The following is a 21464-nucleotide window of genomic DNA, read 5'->3' on the forward strand; positions in this document are numbered from 1 at the left end:
TAAAATATGAGAGAGCTCTTACTAACATTTTTTTCATCAGTGTTACACATTAAAAACCTTTAAAGAAAACCATTGTCTTAACCTTCCTGCCAGTTTGTAACTTTATGGTCACACCGGCATGGTTGGTTTTAAAGTGCTATAAATCAGCAGAGTTGTGCATTATATAGCTTTGCTTAGTGATAATAATGAAAGACAAACTGGAAAGGAAAAATTAATTGTGGGGGGGGAATTCCTACTGCACTAATTCAGTACATACACTGCAATTCAAATCAGATGCCTAGACTCCTGAGAGGCAGCTGTGCATGGACTAGATGTCTTGAACCGTTTTCTAATCACAACTTTGAACTTGAGGCATAGCCTTGGACAAGTGACTTAATCTCTCTTCCCCAGATTTGTCATCTGTAAAATGGGGATAATTAAGCCTTAGTTACCAATACCAACCTCACAAGGAGTTGAGACTCTATACCTCAGACTTTTGCCAGCATAGCTACGATGAGGTGTGATTTGTCACTGACATAGCTGTCTGTACCAGCAAAAGCCTCATGTGCAGATGCAGTTCAACTGGCCAGACTGCACTTTTGATGCACTTGGAAATCTTTGCCAGTGTAGCTATACCAGGATACGACGCCAGTAAAGCTCTCCTAAGTGTAGACCTGGCCTTGTTTCTACAGAAAAGATTTAGGTATGCCAGTGTAATTAAAGCACTACAACGGATCGTAGGGTGGATGTAGTCCTCCCGGTATACCTTATTAATTACCCTTCCTCTATAGGGAAGTGGAATAAGCTATATCAGCATAAGGCATCCGCACTACGGGTTGCATGTCTATTGATTTATGTTTTAAAAAAAACCTAACTGAGATATTTATACCAGCGCAAAATCAGAGTGTAGACCAGGCCTTATGTTTTAGGTGCTTTCCACATTAAAAGCACATATTAAGCCCTAAATACTAATAAAATCCCCAGAATTGAACTGCTATGTCCAAAAAGAATAAATCTGAACCTCTTGCAATTGCCTTCCTGAGAGCAAATAAATGAGTTTGTTTGTATTCAAGCTGGCATTGTCAAGCCAGTAAGCTCAGAAATGCCAGATTTAGTTTTTAAAAGCATTTATACACAAGTACAGTATCTGGTAAGCTTACAAACAGAATTAATGTTTGCCTTCAGGTACTGAGCTTAACAGTTTATACCTCAGCTGTTAAATCTTCAGAAAGATCATATTTAGAGAAGTTTCCACAAGACAAGTTCAGTATGCATTTCACTTGAAGTTGCTATGTTAAAAGCTAACTTGGATTTTTCCCAGTGTTAACATTACTGGCCGTTCTTCTCCAAAAGTAAAACCAGTTTCAGCAGATGCTCACTTTTAAAGCAGAAGGCTGCAACTTTTAACTTTGGCCCACTCTCCCCAACAGGAGGCATTTCTCTGGCTCCAGTGTGGTGCCAAATAACCACTATTCTGTGCTGGCCCTTTTCAGTCTACCCACTAGGGTTCAGCCCACTCAGAATCCTCTCGCCCTCCCCTTGCAAGAGGAATTGAGGGGACATATGAAAGCCTCCCCCATCTTCTTCCAGGCTCATAGGGTTCCGCAATAATCTCCTGGGTGTGTTTACCTCTGGGAGCTGGCACCTTCACAGGCATTAGATGCAAGCTGCAATGAAATTCCACTCTCTCAACTTTTAAACTCTGTCCTTACTCCTCATTAACCTCACACCAGGCTTCCAGGATACTGCAAGAAAAGTGGGGAAAAAAATCCACCAACTGTGTCCCTTGTCATTCTTGCCCCAGGGAAAATTCCTTCCTGATCCCCAATACTGGCAAACCCCACAGCATCTGGAATACAGTTCAGACATGCCTCGATTATAGGGCAGGGCAGCACAGCATCCCCTGCACATGGCTGCTGTATGCCTTGAGGGCTTCATATATCCAAAAGGGAGGGATGAGAGATTCTCCCCTGCTCACCCATACCCCCCACAAGCACTTTCAGTGGCAACATGGAGACAGAATTCTCCACTTCCTGCCTACTCTCCCTGTGTATTCTCGATAGGGAGGCCCCAGAGAAGACAAGCCTTGCCACCCCAACCTCTGCTCCCCCACAACTTGTCCAGAATGGATTATTATTATGTGCTGCTGGACAAACTATTGTCTCTTATTTGCTATGGTATGTGTCTAAATTCAGCTTGCAGTATTCAGGCAGTTGGTAAGGGCTGAGCTTCTGAAGTCAGATAGAGCACCTTTGAAAGGTACTGTCTTTTTCTCCCCACCCTGTACTAAGCCTTTCCTCACTGTTTATCAGGCTTTTTCAGAGCAGTTCGCCAGGAACCTGTCAAGTTTGGAAAAATAGGTGGAGAGACCCATATTACCTACGTTCATTGGTACGAGTGTGGAACTTCAATACCTGGTAAATGGTAGCTGCTACATGAACTTAAAAATGAAAGAAGGTCTATCGCTACCCTGCCCCTACCCTGAACAAGTTCAGAGATGGAAATGTTTATGGTCTTCCTGTCATTTAAACATGTTTACCCATGTATAAAGTTTATAAAAGTCTAATGACAATACTGCATTAAGTGTGTTTCATAGCATAGACTGCTTACTATAGTTACTCCATTTTACCACAAAGCAAGATAAGCACACATCATAGGATAAGGTCTGGGGAAGCTGGCTCCCTATATTCTGGGTATCAAGGTACAGTTTATATGGTATTTTAAAAGATACAGTTCGTATATTATTTATCACAGTGTTGTAACAAATATTTTGAGGGAGTTATGGCAAAGTTGATCATGAAACTGCAGTATACATTTAATTTTAGATATTCACTGTTACTGAAGTATATAGTGTCCTATGCTACCTGTCGAGATAATTCGGTAAAGTCTCTGGCAATTTCTAATTTAAATATATGGGGAAAGCTCTCAAACTGACTTCTGTACTTTATACTCAGATTAAAGAGCTTTTCCCCTTACAGCTAAATAGACAATTTGTGCTCTTGCCAAAATTGGAAGAAAGCTTGTTGTATTTTAAATGCGTTAGCACCAAGAAAGCAATTTTAATGTTTAAAAAATGCAAGCATAGCTTCAACTCCATGACAGAAGTGTAGATTCTGTCACTGAGAAACCATGCCTGTTCATGTGGTTAAAATTATAGTCTGTGTCCCTAAACACAGTTGCTGAATAGTACTTTTACTTAATCTGGCTTTCAGGTGGGCATCATGCATGGGGAACAGAAGTCAAATCTGCCTCTACTGCAGTGGGTTTTCTGAAGTGTTGATGAACTACTTTGCAGGCCAAATGTATAGCACCACAGAATTTAATAAGGTGTAGGAGGATATGCTCACAATACCAGTCTTTCTTTACAGCACAATCAGGTTTGCTTTATTAAATAAAAAAAGCTGTTTCACAGAATTGTTATTGTGGGACAAGGGGAAAAGTAGAGTGAAATTATTTTTTTCAGAATTACTTTTACAGTAGTTCCATTAAAAAACTACTTTCCCCTCCCAAAATGCTAGATGTTGTATTGCTTGAACATTTATGAACTAAATAAAGAGATGGGTTTTTTTAAGCAGGGTGTTTCTAATACAATGAATAAAGGTATGAACAGGAACACGTCATTTGTAGAAAATGCCTTAAAAAGTACATTGCAGGTACACTGTACTCTAATAAAATGTTTTTTAATCATTTAAAGTTGTTTTATATAGATTGGTTTTCTACTCAAGTGTTGTATATTGAGACAAAATGGTGGGTGAAAGGTAGCACCAAACTGGCAGCCTTCTATCAATCAACAGAAGAGGATACATTACAAGCGTCTCTCACCTACTCTGTCAATCCTTTTCTGAACGAACCATCACTACAGCGAGAAGTGAAGTGAAGTATCAGGGTTTCTTGAAATATTTCCATTAGGTCTGCACAGCCCTTTAAACTCTTTTTCCTTGTAACTGATGCGCTACATACTTGCCTGTGCCTGTCAACCGAAGAATATTGGGTTTTGTTACAGGCATGACTTGTTTTTTTCTGGACTCAGAAGTTTGTAGAATTACTCTCTCCAAGTTGCTCTGGCTGGCAAAAGGTTTGTGGTTAAAAAAAAAAAATTATATTCCTTGTTTTGCCTGGAAACATTAACACTGAAACGTTTCTATCAAGTCAAAGCTTCCCCTGAATGACAGTTATGTCCCTCAATGTGAGCTGTATTAACGCAGTGAAAACTAACATGATCTGGTAATCTGTGACAAGAGTTCGTCCTGAATATAACATGTGCAAAAGCGGTCTGCATTTGTAACACTTACCCGGTCTGTGTCGCAGGTAACTACGTTTTTTAAAAAAAAAGATTATCCTTTCCCTTAAGGCCTGGCAAGAATAGTTTGTAGTCTGTCAGGTACGCATGTAAAAAGAAATGTGCTTAATAATTAAAAAACAAGTACTGGATTCAATATTTTTATTAGCTTTCAATGTGAATGTTACAAATTTATACATAATACCTAGTTTTAATTCCAGAGTGGGTCTAATTTAGTACATCATGTTATTAGTAAAAACAAGCCAGATAAGTGGGCTAAATTTCCAACTAGCATTTTAATTTCCTTCAGACAAGGCAAGCTAGAATGTCAATCACCTTACAAACATTTAGGAAGTGTTTCCAAAAACCCAAAATCTAAGTAGGAAGCGGATATAGTTTAAAGCAGGAAATAAGATTCATTTGGTCTTTTGTTCCAACAACACTGAACGAATGCTCTGACTTCTTATCATTTTGGAACATTAATACCAATTTTAAATATTGGAATCTGTTGGGATGTAGTAATAGTAAATAGCTGCTTGTATTTACTTGTGTCATTCAGCAGCTGAGCTTCCTTAGCGGTAGCCAGGTCCTGGCTGAGTATAGCCCTGAGCAAAGGGAGGACGGTTACGTGCGTACGGGTTAGGCCCACCTGGAGGGGGAGTTATAGTACTTCCAGGGGGTGGTGTGAAACCTGGCCTTGGTTGATACGCGCCTGGCTGGCTTGGAGCCATTGCAGCTTGGGAAGCAGGGGCCACATTATAATTAGCAGGCTGGGAGGCTTGTGTAGTATAGTTCTGTGGTGGGTAGGAGCTTGCCTGGTACTGCTGCTGAGGCTGGGCAGGAAAGCCAGGAGCCGGAGCCTGTGATGGCTGCTGACTGTATCCTTGGAACTGCTGTCCTTGTTGAGGAGCAGGCTGCTGGCTGTAGCCTGCTAGAAAGACAAAACAAACACAGCAATATATTTAGTTGAAAATAAAGCAGCATATTTACTTTGAGAAAGAGATATCTCTGTTTATAAGGAAATAATCAGAGTGATCGCTAATAAGCACAATAAAGAACCTGGAGGGTTAAGATATGCACGCAGCTGGATGGTAATGAACTGCAGTTTTTCTTGTCTGTCTGTGGTGTGCTAAAATGGAACACTCTCTAGTAACGGGAAAGAGTTTTTAATTCAGGGCAAAATAAAGCTTTTACATTTAGGCTGAAAGACACAACCCTGATTATAGGTTTTATAGTGATAATTATTCCCAAGGTTTCTATTTGAGAAACAAGGGGAGAATAGCATACAGACTCTTGGTTTTCACATTATGAAGGAATTTAAAGGGCTCAAATGTACACTGAAAGGCAACGGTTCATTTGGGACAGGTGCTTTAACTTTGTTTCATTCAGTGAGTAGATCATACGTCAGTGCAGAATACTTGCACTGAATTCACACCTAAATCATTGCCTAGTGTTTTGTTTGGTTCACAGCTTTTAGCATTCATAAGCTAAACAAATGTGAAAGCACTTCTTAAGGTGCAACTGCTGCTGGCATCAGTTTACAATGTCCCAAATGTGATTTATTTATGTAAAAGCAGCTTCCCTGGGAATTTCTCAGATGGGAGGTATAAACAACAAAAATCCTGCTATAAAGTGATAGCTACTTTTATCTCTATCATGAAACACACCTGCAGCTACTTGCAATGAACTCTCTCCATTGACTGGAATCCTGTCAGCATTAAACACCAGATACATAAGAATTATTAAAAACGCACATCCCTGAAGATAGAAAATAAGGACTGAAGAATGCATTGGAGTAAATTTTGAACTCACCTTGATACTAGACTCAAAATTTACTCATGAAACAAACCTTTTAAAGGTTCCATTTTCATTGGCATGACCAAAAGTCAGCATTATGCCAAGCCCAGCTGCCAGAAGAGGCAAGTGGGAACTATAACCCACTCTTAGGGGAAGTGGTGCTTGAAAGGAGGTAGATGGAGGTCCAAGCAAGTCCAATCCCTTTGATGAGGATCAAAGCTACAGAGGGAAAGGGTATAGATCTACCTTGACTGCCATCTGTGAAAAGTTTATTTATGAGGAGCCCTACCTTGACAGATTAATCCAAGCATGAAAATAAATCTCTTTAGAAAAATAGCTCATTGCAATTTGAGGTTTCCAATTTTTTGTTTTGTTTCACTGACACTTTTAGAAAGTTGTGGAGTTTGAGAAAGTAGAACTCCCACAATATGCCAAACCTTCATAGAAACTCTTCCAGTAGAATACCAGATGAGTCTGCTATTGTGTTATTATTAAGGATAAGTAAAACTAGCTTGGAAACTAGAAGAACCATTCAAATCTCAAGACTGGAAAGCATCAGACAGACCCTCCTACCTCTGCTGAAATTAGGTTTCAGGAGGTCTGACACTGTCTTCAAATCATGAATTTTGCAGTGGGGAGGAGGGGTCTGCACAGAGCAGTCAACCACAGCTTAGCAGAGTGCTGAGAGGTGGAAAAAGATGACACACTGAGAACAAACCTCCATGTCTGAAGTTTTCAAGGCTCGCTTACCAGTTATGCAAAGGATAAACAGTCTATTATTGAAAGTAAATTAAACTCTTCAAATTAGTGCACTTTGTTACACAAGTTTCTAAAACAGCAACAGCTTCATCTATACATAAACAAAATTCCTATTCCTGTGTAAGCGTTCTGCGAAGGTTTGCGTTTTTTGCGTGAGATAAAAACTTGGTATGTGATTAAACACTAAGGACACGTACACTGAATTTACACTGTGACAGTTTCCTGCGATGTAAGTTTAAAACAACTGGCAGAGATGTTTATACTGATATTTGTCTATTGGCCTTTATTAAACTTTTCATAGGGTTACAGGATCAGAGCAGTGTTACTCTGCAGTATCTAAAAGGATGAATAAATACCTTTATTGATTACTGTCACAGTAACTAAATAGTTGAATAAACTGAATTATTACTAGGATCAATTATTAGATATTGTGTCATTTAAAAGGAAATTCAAAGTTCCCTTTTTCCATGTCTTTGAACTGAAAGTAACCCTGATATTTTTTTCATTTGGGGGCCATGTAGAAGCCTAGCTTTTTATTCAGTTTCACCCCCTCAATCATGTAGCACAAGGTCACAGCATTAAAGTGTTCTGCTGACAGAAAACAAAACAGTGATCGTTAAGTTCAAGTACTATTGACTTCTACAGTTTTTTTTAAATCAGTCCCAGAAACTAGTTTCTTTTGAGTGACAGTTTAGATAAATACAGAAGAACTGCTATAATCCAGGGTTCACACCAAATGTAAAGTAATGGGAAAGCCTCACTTTGCATGCTGTATTTGATTTGCAAGGTATTGAGAGGTTGCTGCATTTTCTTGTACAATTTACTGGGTTCAATGGCATCAGAGTGGAGTACTTCATCTTTTTTTCAACAGAACTAAAAACACTGTCTTGAGACAGCTTCTTAACTCCTTACGATTTTCTTTCCATTTGTCTGCCTTTGTAACAAGGCATTCTGTTGGGTAACCCTGAAAAATCCTCTCTAGTTCAGAATCGAGTAGCATTGAATGTTAGGAAAATCAAACATCAGGATAACCTTTACATATCTACAGTTAGTGCTAGGAGAACAGAAATACTGACAAATTAAGGGCAATATATTTTAAGGAGCTGCTGAATGCCCTCTAATCCCACTGAAGTCAATGGAAGTGACGGATGCTCAGCGCCTTGCACTGCCACTCAAGTACAAAGTGAAATTAATACTTTGGCACTAAGAAAAATTTAGTGATCATATTGTGTACCTACACAGAAATTTGAGAGCAGCAGCTGCTTACCTGGATACTGCACACCATATTGTTGCTGAGGCTGAACCTGTGGCTGCTGAGCAGGATAACCGGCCTGTTGGTACTGTTGATACATCTGGCCTATGAATTAAAAACACGTTTTTTAGTAAAGGAACACAGTACCTGAGGCCAAAACCTGATATCATACACAATGGTCTGGTGGCCAATGGTTAAGAAGCAATTTGGGTCTCAAAGAGCCCATCCTATAGCACATTTTTAAAAACACAGAATTATGACAACAGATCGTAGAATGCTTCCGCTTAAGGGTTAGTTACAAGGTGTTCTACCAGAAGGCACTTGTCTGTACAAGTCCCACAATACTGGTCTAAGTAGTAGTACGTTTTATTTAACCTGCAAAGCCCAGTAAACACAAGCTTTTTCTTAACAGATTGTGGGTTTTGGAGGGGCTGTGATGCAACAAGTATCATGTGCCCTAATTAACAATGGTTTAGCTCAGGGCTAGTGAGGTTTTTATTGTTTATAAAAGGATCTTAATAAACGGGGCTTAAAAAAAACGAGGGTGTTTTCCTCTTTAAATCTCCAATGTCTGCCTGTTTATACCACAGTTCTAAAATGTTTCTACGGGCAGTATTCTAAGGAGAATGGTACATTATTCACTCTAATCTCATATTCCGGACATTTTTTAGCATATTCGGCTTGCTATAAGCCAGGTTTTCCAAGAGGCCCAGAGGTATACGCTTTTAAAGAAAGCTATACGCATACGATGAGGAGTTCCATTTTAATATTTTTATTTGCTAAGTTCAATGCGGTATTTCAGTTTTCTTAGGCTAACATTGCACATTAGTGTTTGCTTTCCTTTTTTTTTAAAAAAAATCTGCTATTGAACACTGAATCAGACTTTCCTTGGTCTGTGCCCTGTTGAGCTTGAGGGGTCTACTTTTCAATTCTCCTCCACTGTACAAATACTATGCAAAGAAGAAACCAAGGCGTGGCTGCCAAACCTCATGTTTGGCTTAGCTTTGGCAGACATGCTGACAGCACTATGTCCACCACATATTAGTGTACCATTTACTATTTCTGCTGCAAAAATCTGAGGGAAACTGAAAAAGCAGCAAAATTATTAATTTCTGTGCCTTCCGAGCTATTCCACATGAAGACTTGCTCAAGAGAGTCACAAGAGCTGGCTGTAAGCCTCCTCCTCCCTCACCAACAGCAATGGCATACAATTTTCATATAACCCCACTTTAAAAAAAAAAAAAAAAAAAAAGGTGAAAGGATCAATGCTATTTACATTCCAACTCTGGAGGCAAAGGCCACAGAAAAAATCCAACAGTAAAATCTCACATTTTACAACTACGGTACCTGCTGTCTTGTGTACATTTAACAAAAGGGAAGTCTCAAGTTGCCAAAAAGAAAATAAAAGCTAGTCTCTGGACTGGGGATGGAAAAAAAGGGGCAAAGCTAACATGTGGTCTTGAATATAATGTCATACAGAGGTGACGGAAAGGTTTTAAACAACAATTTACATTCCTTATTTTGTGGTATCTCACACCAAGATAAAAATCTCAGCGAGGGAATGGACAGAGAAAGAAAGTGGGGACACTCACTTTCACTGACCGGAAGAAAATAAAGTGTTAGTTTCTACCTCCTTTGTTTAGTGATAGCCTAGGAATTAGTCTGCTAGTGACCATTTGTTTCTAGGGCACTTTGTCTAAGACAAGTGTTCCACATTCAGAAATGAAGTCACACACATCCCTCAGTTATCAGTAAAAATCAGGTGGTTCGAATTAAGACCAAAAGTTTGTTTTTGGTGCAGAAGGGCAGGTGTGCAATAGCTAAATGAAAGGAAGTGAATAAAAGAAAGATACCTCTTTTCAAATTCTTTATGCAGAGAGTTGCTCCCAGCTCCACTCAGGATTACATCAAGTAAGATAATACACATAGCAGGAGAAAAGAATCATAAGAGAAATGACAGAGAAGAATGTACTGGCCATCTTTTAAAAAGTGGCTAGTAGAAAGACTGAGACCTTTAGAAACATGAGCACTGAGCCATAAGCCAAAGTAAAAAGCTCATCTAGGGAGGGAAGCTTGAGGAAGTGGTTCTGTCATGTTGTGGTAGTTGCCACTAGGAAGAAAGCTTCTGTCTTCTTCTTGAGCAACATTCCCCTTAGAGACCCTTAAAATACTTTCTGATTGGGAGCCCTCTCACTCATGACACTGATGTGGCCTCTCCCCCATGCCATTCTCCAAAAAGGCTCCTACACCAGTCATGTTGATGGGGAATGGGGAAAAATAGGTTAAACCTGTCATCAATCATTACAAGTTACAACTGAGGAACTTAAAAGCATTTTTTCTTGTCTCAGTCCAAGAAACTTCAAAAAAATTTAGTTGGGAACAATAGGAGACATGTAAAAAGATAAGAAACTAACTAGGGTATTTGATGAAGGCACTGGAGAGAGAGACTCACCTCTATCACCATTTCAGATCAAGCCCTAGATGTAATTATTGAAAGCCTTTCCTGTCAGACTGCTGTTTGGTCGGGCACTTGAAGGAAGCTGGTTGTGTCTGTACAGTTACTAGTGACCATACCAGAAATGCAACCACTGGGGAAGCCAAGAATTGAATGGACATGGAAAATAAGTTCTCGCCTCTAAAGTGATCCCTCCAAGGTTGAGACACCTTGGTGAGAAGTATGAGGAGGCTTATCACCTGTTCTGTCAACAGAAAATGTACTGGATTAACAGGGATGGGGGGACTTGAGAGGAATCAGCAAGGAGTATTTGACCTCCAGAAAAACTGCTGCATAAGAAGTATCTCTCTATGACATTTGCTACTGGTGTCTTGTTTCTACAAACCGCAAATGAAACTGGTAAGGTAAAGATCCTAGTGTGGGCATATAATTACTGAAGCTATAGGAACGTCCTACTATGACCAGCCTGAAAGCAAAGTGCACTGAATAATACAAAGCCAAGTGTTGCACAGCACAAATGAAAACACTAACAAGTTAAGCATTCTACCGTTTAACAGTTCCTGCATTTGTTACAGATTTTCTGAAGTTCAGAGACAGCTGTTTCATGTTACTTTAGACTAAAGCTGGCACACGAATAATATCTTTATTGTATAGCACCTATCAGCCAGGAAGATCCTGAAGTGCTTTACAGACTTACGGTCTATTAGTGCAGGATTCACTTTACCCACCACTGAAATGCTGCCACATCCGCATAAACAGTGGGTTTAAATGAATCTTAGTTGAAATCAACAAAATTCTTAATGAAAATTTCCAGTAAGAAAGTAAGGAATGACTAGAAATCAGTAACTCATAAATCATTCATGTCTCAGCACCCAAAAGAATCCTATGTTAGAGTCCATTTGATGGACAAGAATGACTAAACTACTTCAATATTTCAGGTACAGAGGACGTGACAAATGTAGATTGATGAAACTGATGTAATTAAATGTGAGAGCGCGATTTAGAGATATAACAGCAGCAACAACAGAGATGGTGTTTTAAATTGAAACAATGTTTCAAATTAGTCTACAACTGAAGCATTTAGTGCCCTGTTGTAGAAAAGAAGAACATAAACAAAAGGAAAAAATTCTTACTATGCTTAGTTGGAAAGAAACTGAACAACACACCACCACCCCCAATAAAAGTAACTCAGTTTTTGAAAGTAGAAAATATTCAAAGCTTTCACTCCCATCAATCTAACATTTATACTGGAAATAAAATAAATATTAGCAATAAAGCGAGTGATCATTATTTGCAAGTGGACAAGGCTCCTTATTTGTGCATCAAGGAATGAGCAACAGTACACACTAATATTTGTGATGACCAAAAGTGCAATACCTGTGATCTCTAACCTCTTTCCAGCGACCAAACTAACTAAAATCCTATTTTGAAAATAAAATTATGTGAGGAAAATAAAATCACCTCCATTCAATGAAATAGGAGAATTTGGGAGAGGCAAGAAAGGACTTACAGAAAACTCCAGTTTTTTATTTTAACTCTCATATATGTAATGAAATATATATTTTTTACATCTTTTTTACAGACCTATTTATATGAGTAGTTTAACGAACACAAACCCTTGTATTTGTTTCAATTTAATTTTGGTAAATGATACCAAGAACGGGTGTTCCACATGCTTCTAAACCATGCTACATTGTTTTAAAAGGTATTCTCACTATGGACCAATTACCTTTAGTGGGAAAACCCAGGATTCGTGGTGCAGTTTTCATTGTGTCTTCTGCCTCTCTCCAACATGTCAGTGAGTGATTTTTCACTCACTTGACACTGACAAATGACTCAACAGTTCCAGACCTGTATTAGCAGTTTAAAACCTTTACCTTGTTACTTAATTCTATTTTTAACAGTCAACATGTAAAAACCCACACCTTGTTTTTGTCCATTTGACTTCCTTTCCCACAGAACTGCTGACAAAATAAGTTGTTAGCAGCTCAAAGTTACAATGCTTACTTTTCAGTTACATTTTCTGGCTGCCAACAAAGACCTAAAATTGCTAGTGTCCAAAAGTATCTACAGCACAAGTCCCAGGAGCCAAAAGTGTTAAATAGGGAACACACTAAAATATGAAATGCAACTTACAGAATTATTTTACTTCCACTTAAGTTCTAAAGAATATATATAAAAAACTGAATCCAAGTCAGCAGCTCAACAAAGTGTTAATATTTGCTTAATATTAATAACAGCATATATTAATATATTTTGTTACATTGTTTACAATCTGACACTTTGTAATTATATTATGAGCACTTGCCTCTTATCAGCCAATTTCAAGTTTACTGATGTCTCTCAATGGTTCTACAGGTACTTTACATATTTGAGTCCTAAAATCTTCCTTGCTAGCCACATGATATTGGGTTACCTTCATCAACTTCTTTAGTATTCGATACACGCACCTGCTGAACACTGATCTGTAGATTGCAATATTCAGTATAGAAAGCAAAACAGGGATGCAATTCTGCCTCACAAGTTAAAAAAAAAAAATCAAATTAAGAATACACCTCTACCCCGATATAATGCAGTCCAATATAACCCAAATTCGGATATAATGTGGTAAAGCAGCGCTCCGGGGAGCAGGGCTGCTTTACCTCGTTATATCCAAATTCGTGTTACCGCAAGAGGTTCCTCTGCGTGCCCCCATCCCAGCTTGCCTCCGCCTCCTCCCACAAGCGCGCCGCCGCCACTCTGCTTCTCCCCCCGCCTCCTTGCACCAAACAGCTGATTGGCACAGCAAGCCTGAAAGGGGGGTGGGGAGAGAAGCAGAGTGGTAGCAACGCGCTCAGGGGAGGAGTGGGGGTGGAGAGGAGGTGAGCTGGGGCGGGGAGCAGTTCCCTCTCCCTACCCCGATATAACGCGGTCTCACCTATAAGACGGTAAGACTTTTTGGTTCCCGAGGACCACATTATATTGGGGTAGAGGTGTACTAGAGAAAGATCTTTCAGCTGCATCTTAAAATTCAGTAGAGGTAGCACAGCGGGTCCTTCCTGAAATAGAATTTTATCCAAAGGGATGACATGCATGTTTGGCGTGTCAGTGTTTTTGCAAGTGACAATGTAGAACCAAAAGAACTTGAATATAATGGAGATTTCAAGCACGTGAATATTAAGAAGTCAAATCACAAAAAGAAGGGCACATGGTACGAGGAAGGGCTTTGAATGCCAAAGCGTGGATCTTAAATGGAATTTTTAAAGTAAGATCTAAGTAAGGCATTCGAAGAAAGTCAGCAAGAAAAACAACAACTACAAACTGTCACAATGGCTACATGATTCTGAACCAGATTGGGAGAATTATTGGTAGGTATTATGAAGGCCATTACAATACTCTATCTGTGACAGAGCCATATAGTATTATACAGTGTATATTAGAGCATTAACAGCAGAGCTGGCCTGGATTTTTGAACAGGAGAGTAAATTGGTCTGTAATCTAAGGAACATGCACTAAATGACATAATTTGCACGTAGTGTATAATTGCTTACTTGATAGTATGCAGACCAGCATTTCTAACAGATTCCCCCGTATTTACTGTTAAAGTAAGTGACACATTACAGCACGTAAAGTAATATGTACATGTTAGACTTTCAAACAGTTCTAATGTGACATCTGGAATGGCTAACATTCCTGTCAATTTTTACAATGACATTTACATCTGCACTAATTTTACTACTAAAGTACTACAGTAATTTCTATTATTTTTCAGTACCATCTGGCTTTTAAGACAAAGCTACAGCACCATCTACTGTTTTAATATTGAATCTTTTATAAAATTTATTCTGATGGGGAGAATCGTGGCCTTTAGAATCTGATATTCCTTATAAGATTCCTAGTCATATATAGTATTAGATGTGCAATTTGAAGTTCTAATGTAACCTCTTAATGTAAAACATGACAATCCTCAATTACTGAAGTCTGACTGCAATTTTCATGATGAGAAGATACTGCTCACCGTCTATCTGACCAGTTGGTGGCTGAGTTCCTGCATATGCTGGCTGCTGTGGCTGAACCCCAGGTGGATGGGCTGCAGAAGAGGAGGAAGCAATGCTATCAGGTGTTCCTGAACGTTCTTCTACAGGGGCACTGGGTGGTCCTGGGGGAGCAAGAGAATATAGTAAGCATGGGAAATAAAAAAAGCAAAAAGATTTGATAACCTTAAACTTAACATAATGTCTTTTCTGCATCAAATACTTTCCAGTTTTTCACAGCTTTACATTTGAAAAAGTTTAAAAACTCTACTTCACAGCACAGTATATGCCGTCTAAATTCAAAACCCAGTCTACCTGGAAAATAACTGCTGGAGTGATTTTCCATGATTTCCTAGGGTAAATATGTATTTGATTGGAGGGGTTTATTTGTTTTCAGTATTCTAAAGACTCTTTTGGGTTTCTACTCCCAGCCAGGATATAGCGGGTTTCTGTTTGAAAATAATTACCTGCCATGGGAATTTTGAAAAATATAGTGGGGAAAATGGTCACTTGGATGCTAATGAACAGTCTGAAGTCACAAAGACTCGGTGGTTTCTGGATATTTTAAGTCTGTAAAACGCTCTGGAATACTCAACTGAAAAAGCGTAACGTTTAATTATGTACATGTTGATCTGAGGCCTGCAAACTAATGCCCCAATCCTACCAACCCAAAACATGAGTAGTGCCACTAACTTCAAAGAGACTCCTTAAGGAGCTTAACGTTAAGCACATGCCTAAGCGTTTGCAGGACTGGGACCTAAACCATAAATATTTGCTGTGTCTTAAAGGCACTCATTCAATACGCTTCCACTGACACAACTGTGGTAAGTATTTTTCAGTTTTACTTTCACATTCCACAGTTTTAAAAATTTGAAACAAAGGTGTCCCTTTCTGCTGGCTTCCTTGTTTATCTAGTGGTATCAGCACAGCTTTGGTAATGGGAACGTCTTTTGCTCTACCAGTCCTATATACATCAGAAGCTTTCATTTTTTCCACTGCCTCCAGCAAGAGCAGGGAAATTTTTCTAATTTTTATTAAGAAGATAGCTTCCCCGCCATCTAGACAAAAAGCATGATAAGACCATTCAAATATAATGTCTCAACATTTATTCCAATATGGCTAGCAAAGTATTTTATAATGAATATTTTTATAGTAACAGTAAGAACCTATCACATGGAATATCTACCCAGCTCACAAGGCTGCTCAAGAGAAAAAGTAACTTGTAACTTTAAAGTGATTTACATTATACAGAAATTTAGCAACAGTTTTGAGAGCCAAAGTTCAACAGACTTACAGCTAAGACTGCATGCTCATTTTTAGTATATTTTTTGCCTACTATATCAAAAATGTAGTAGATTGTTCTAACATAGTACATTATCAAAAAGCTTGGCAGATTTTTTTTTAATAAATTTCAACTGATATCAATGTTTATTTTTAAATTTTTTTTTTAGATTTTTATAGTTATTTATATTTTCACAGTTGCATGAAATTACAGGAGGGTCAGACAATTTAATAACTGACCTTCAAAAAGTTAAAGATTTATAAACCATTAAAATCACAAATTGTCATTGTCCCATGTCAAAATATACAAAATAAATATCCTTAAATCAACAGATCATTTTTTTAAACTATTCATTCCCTAGTCCATTTGTAACAAGCCTAATTCAAAAAGTCTAAATCACTGGATTTTGACTCTAAGTGCTCAAACAGCATTTTTCTTACTTTGCCTAATTTTTTTTTTAAATCGGTTTGTGTGTATACAGTGAAATCTATGTTTACTGACATTTACCGATAAAAATCTAATCCTTCCAAACCTAATTATGAGTGGCTTCTTTTCTTGCAAAGATGTTTAATCAATCAAAAAGAGTTGTGCGCCAAGCAACTAGAAGTTTGCAAGCTGCACTGTAATGTTAAGATTAAGGCTTTGTAATGCTATAGTATCACCTTTATCCGAGGACAGAAAAGCAACTTTGAAGAGTTCTAAGCTAGTTATATTAGTGGAAAGAAGTCAATCATTTCAGTTGTTCATACAAAGCCAGTTCATGAGATACGTCCAAGCTATCATTTTTAAGACTGCAGCTATACAATGGCTCACCACCTTTACCATAATGTAATTCTCAAATTTTATTTCTAATTAAAATCTCTTTCCAATGTTTTCATGCAATTCTTGAATTAAAAACTTCTAAAGTTGATCCTCACCACGAGAAAAAAAAACAGCATATATGCTAACATTGAACACGATTGGTACTTGCTCCTGACAGGAAAAAAATAGGCTTGTACAAGACACTCCCATTGGCCAAAAACAGCAGAAACACGTGCCATGGACACACGCTTTACAGCAAGATCAGGCAGCAAATAGCAACAGTTGATCATGTTTTCTAGTAATCAGTATGCATCAGTGACGTTTATGAATTACTATAAGGCATCTACAACTATATGGAAACACCGCTAACCTTTTTTTTATTATTTTAAAATCAAAGATTAATTACTGGATGCCAGCATTTATAGAATCCTGTTAATGGTCTTAATGTGAAGGTCTGGTTTTAACAGTATCTGTCCACTTGTGTTTCTAACAAATAACAGAGTTCTCTGCAGTCTGCACATGAATATGGTCAATATTTCCACTCTTACTTCTTTGTTCAGAAGGAGTCTTTAAAAAATCCTTTTGCTGAAGGACTTAACATATCCTTTTGTTAGGATTAATGAAGTGATGAATAACAGTTCTAAAATGGAAGCTTACGGAGCTTACAGGAAATGAGGGTCTTAGTTTGGCAAATTTTGGGGGGCATAAGAAGAATATGATTCCAATTTTACTTCATATCAAATTACAGTTTAGAAAGGATTGAGTGAGCATGGATAAAGGTTTTATTGCCACTTTAATAAATATAAAAATGGGAGATATTAAGCTGTTTTGAATTTAGAGCACCCACATTAAATGTCTGAGGCAACAAAACACGGAATTTCCAAATTAAAAAGCCTAAACTAAGCTCCCACAACTTGCAGTTAAATCAGTGAAACTCAGTGCAGGTGGTGGCCCTTACAGGATCTGGCGCCAAGGTTGCCACTTGGCTCTCAGGCTCTTTTACTCCCAATTTCAGCACTTTGGATAATCCCACATAAAGTATCATCAGAGCTGTAAAATCTAGATACAGAAAACAAACCTGTAGACTGACAGCCTAATTTCAGATTTCAATGCTGTTGTGTGGTTGCTTGAAGTTACCTTATCTTAAATCCCCTATATGAAAACTGACATTATATGTATTCATTTCAAGAACATCTGACATGTTTGAAGCAGGTGACGATCAAGTATAGTCAGTATTTAGTACCTGTACTGTCCTACTTTTGCACTGATACTGTACTAGCTCTGAAGGTACCATTGCCATAAGACTTAATTTAGTAACAATGCTATGATTAACAATGACCTTTAGCAAATAAATTGGCAAATGATTGCTTCTTTTGTTATATCTTTTAAACAAAATTTAGTGCTGCTGTAAATTAAGGATAATCATTAGTAATGTTTATTTAAAATAGTAATGGGGAGGTTTGGTTGTTTTTTTTTTAAAATTCTGACCAGTATTTGCCACTCTACATTGCCTTTTTGTGCAAACGCGTGAAACTCTGAAAGTGAAATTGACTCAAAGCTCACTATAAATGAAAGCGGAAGAGGAAAGTTTATCCGGGAAAAAAAAGGGAAGAGGTTTATTTTTTTTGTTTAAACCCCTCACTTAAGTAACATCAATAGACCGAAACCCTTAGGCCTTTAGTTCAACTTGCATAAGCAGGTGCAAATCCTTGGATTTAAATACAGTTGTGCCCACTTACTTGTATAGGCCCCAAAACTTTCTAATAAAAGTAAGCTGATTGTTTTAGTTTAAATTACTGTAAGCTATTTTTGCTCTCCACATAACTAGAAATGATGCAATATAAATTTGTTACATATATTCCATCAGAATTTGTAAGCCAATTCAACCCAGGCAGTTTAAAACTACCATATCATGGAACTCTGTAAAAACAAAGTACTGAATGGAAATAGTAACCTAACACATTCATACTATGAAGTCTTTATTTCATAACACTGAAGTTTTAACTGCCAACAATGAAAATCTCTTGCGCTTTATTTTCAATAAAATATATATCCTTACCCGACACCTGATCATCTGTCAGCCCAAATGCTGACATGACATTTTTGCTGATTTCATCTTGATTTTTTAATGGATCAAAAGCAGACATACTTGCTGCTATAACTTGAGTAGATGGCTTGACAGAAGAGTCAGCAGCAGCAGGTTTTTCTTCACTACCATCAACAGCATCTATTAACACAGCAATAGATTTGTTTCTGTTACATAAGCCTTTTCAAGAATTTTTAATTGGTGTATCAATTTGAAGTACCATTCTATGACAAGGAACCAGTGAAGTTAAATGTATATAATTTGCACAGTAAATTTTAAAAACTGCACATACAACTTGTAAGTTGACGTCAGAATAACTGGAGAATGAAGCTTATCTACATACCCGCTATGGAGGTCAATAGAAATTGGTTCAGTCTTAACTCACTTCTGTAGCAGAATGTGATAGTACACTAACTTATTTAGACTGTAAGCTCTTTGGATCATTTTTGTTCTATTTGTACAGTACCGAGCATAATGGGTTCCTAGTTCCTGATTGGGGCTCCTAGGCTGTACGGTAATACAAATAATAAAAAAACCTGAGATCCCAAGACTTCTACCCCCACCTGCAGCAAGTGCCTGCTTTTCTAAATTGTCCCAGCATAGGACAACAACTAGAGAATCCCCAATGAAGCTGCCCAACAGAGGAAAAACAGTCAGGAGAGTTCCATATATTAAGTGTTGTTATTGTGTCTCTGATTGGGTATTATTATATTCCTCAAAGGAGGGTTCAGTTAAGCTGACTGGTAAGGTACAATTCTTTGTATTTATCAAAATGAAATTGCACTACCCCCAGAAAATCCATATGTCAGACACATTGCTGCGATTAAGGAAAAATGGAGCAACTACTTAGGCTCAGATCCTTTTCTAGGGATTAGCAGCTGATGCTTCAAATCAACTTCTCCCAGTTGATTATTAATCCCCATAAAATGCCATGCACCCTGACAACTGCTGCTTAAACATCAATATTTGTTTTGTTTCATATTTAAGAAACATCATATCTTTTAGGCATCAGAAAGGCACTGTTATCTAAAGTATTAAGCAAAGGACTCTCGAGTTCCAAACTTGGTTCCAAGCAATGATTAGGTAAGTCATTATCTTTCCAGCATCCACTCCTCTCTCTCCTCCCATCTGCAAAATAAGCATATTACTACTTACTTAACTCACAGGAGAGTTTAAATGATCTAAATAATATTTAAGAGTACTCTGAAAGATAATACTTGATTATCTTCAAAGTAACCAGTTAAGAAAGTCAGTCAACGTTTCTTAACTTGGTACAATACCCCTACTAGTTGAAAGACTTTAAGACAAGCACAGTAAGTAAGTTATCTGAAGGGCACTAGCAATTTAAGTTTCTAAATCAGCAACTGAGGAGCAGTCTGCAGACTGAGAGAATTAGTAGGCAAGACTCCCTTTTTTGCTGGATGTAAGAGCACACAGTTTAACTCAGACAATTCTTTAACAGTAGAAATGCCCGACCTACCATTTTCAGGCAGGCTGGTGGAAAGCCCTGGTTCAGCAGGTGGTTCCAAACAATCCAACAAGCAATTCACTTTGTTGCGAAGTTCTATCAGCTCTCGACGGAGATATTTCACCTGATTGGATTCTAGAGGTCTTGGCTGCCCATTAACTATAAAATAGTAATTAAAGAAATGAAATCTGAGGGAACATAGTAACATTTGTGCAGGCACAGGTTAAACAACTTTCTTACACAGTAGTATTCCTAGATGTCAAGCATAAAGAAGAACATCTCTGTCTCTCTTTTGTGGAGGGAGTTTAAAAATCAAGTGTATTGTAGGCACTGTAGGTATTTGTACAGTCATTTTTCAGAGTAGCAGCCATGTTAGTCTGTATTCGCAAAAAGAAAAGGAGTACTTGTGGCACCTCAGAGACTAACAAACTTGTTAGTCTCCGAGGTGCCACAAGTACTCCCTTTTCTTTGTACAGTCATTGTAGGTCATGAGTGAAAACAGACTATGATCTCACACGGGTCCAAAATGCACATTTACCACAACCCAATTTGGCACCTTGTTGCATATTACCAGAGCTGCATGGAGAAGTTTGCATGCACCAGCCTGCAATATGCTTAGGTCAACCAAGAATTCATTCTTTTTCAGTTACCAAATTTTTTCTGATCTTTCAGTTGCAGCAATTTAAGTGTTAATTGTAAACAGCAGGTAAAAAAATGTTCAGTCATATTTAAGTTGTCAGTGTCCCTTAAAAGAGTCAGGAACAGTTTACAAAATACAAACTAACATATTCTAATGTCTGTGCAAAAAAGGCTGTGATAAGAACCTACATGTAAGAAATGGTTTGCTTAAACAATCTTTAAAATGTACTTTTTGAACAAAAAAATTTTCCACCACAACTCTCATGTTTTTCTGTCCACTTAGGGTATGACTACACAGGGATAAAAAAGCCATGGTCAGCTGACTTGGGCTCAAGTTCTGGGGCTGAACAACTGCTGCATACACGTTCAGACTCGGGCTGAAGCCCAAGCCCTAAAACTCTGTGAGGGTGAAGGGTCCCAGAGCTCAGGCTCCAGCCCGAGCCCAAACTCCATGAGCTCGAGTCAGCCAATCCAGGCCAGCCATGGCTGTCCCGCAGGTCTTTTATCCCTGTGTCGATATACCCTCTGGATTCAAACTCTTTACATATGCTTGCAGTCCCACAGTTTTTCCCTCTTAATTTAAGCCTGAACCATCGCTAGAGAAGGCCTATTAACAGTGGAAGCAGACACAAGGTCTATATGCACTGCCAGCAC

At 38.2% G+C, this 21464-nt stretch overlaps 2 protein-coding genes across 6 annotated transcripts in view; one reads left to right on the forward strand and one right to left on the reverse strand.

Moving 5' to 3' along the window:
- Window positions 1-3571, forward strand: part of ABI3BP (ABI family member 3 binding protein) — a 316616-nt gene extending 313045 nt beyond the window's left edge. The window contains exon 56 of the mRNA XM_074973278.1: window positions 2292-3571. Coding sequence (XP_074829379.1) covers window positions 2292-2407 — 116 coding nt within the window. The 3' untranslated portion in view covers window positions 2408-3571. The remainder of the gene's footprint in view (window positions 1-2291) is intronic.
- Window positions 3572-4446: 875 nt separating this feature from the next.
- The window catches only part of TFG (trafficking from ER to golgi regulator), a 34382-nt gene continuing 17364 nt past the window's right edge, over window positions 4447-21464 (reverse strand). For 3 of the 5 annotated variants that reach the window (XM_074973311.1, XM_074973301.1, XM_074973291.1), the window contains exons 5-9: window positions 20184-20330; window positions 18677-18844; window positions 14519-14659; window positions 8082-8171; window positions 4453-5189 (exon numbers count right to left, since the gene is read on the reverse strand). In XM_074973311.1, coding sequence (XP_074829412.1) covers window positions 4831-5189; window positions 8082-8171; window positions 14519-14659; window positions 18677-18844; window positions 20184-20330 — 905 coding nt within the window. In that variant the 3' untranslated portion in view covers window positions 4453-4830. Of the gene's footprint in view, window positions 5190-8081; window positions 8172-14518; window positions 14660-18676; window positions 18845-20183; window positions 20331-21464 lie in introns of all 5 variants that reach the window. The other 2 variants (XM_074973319.1, XM_074973327.1) reach the window with 2 other exon arrangements.

The sequence above is a fragment of the Natator depressus genome, chromosome 1 (genome assembly GCF_965152275.1).
Source record: "Natator depressus isolate rNatDep1 chromosome 1, rNatDep2.hap1, whole genome shotgun sequence".
Classification (NCBI taxonomy): Eukaryota; Metazoa; Chordata; order Testudines; family Cheloniidae; genus Natator; species Natator depressus.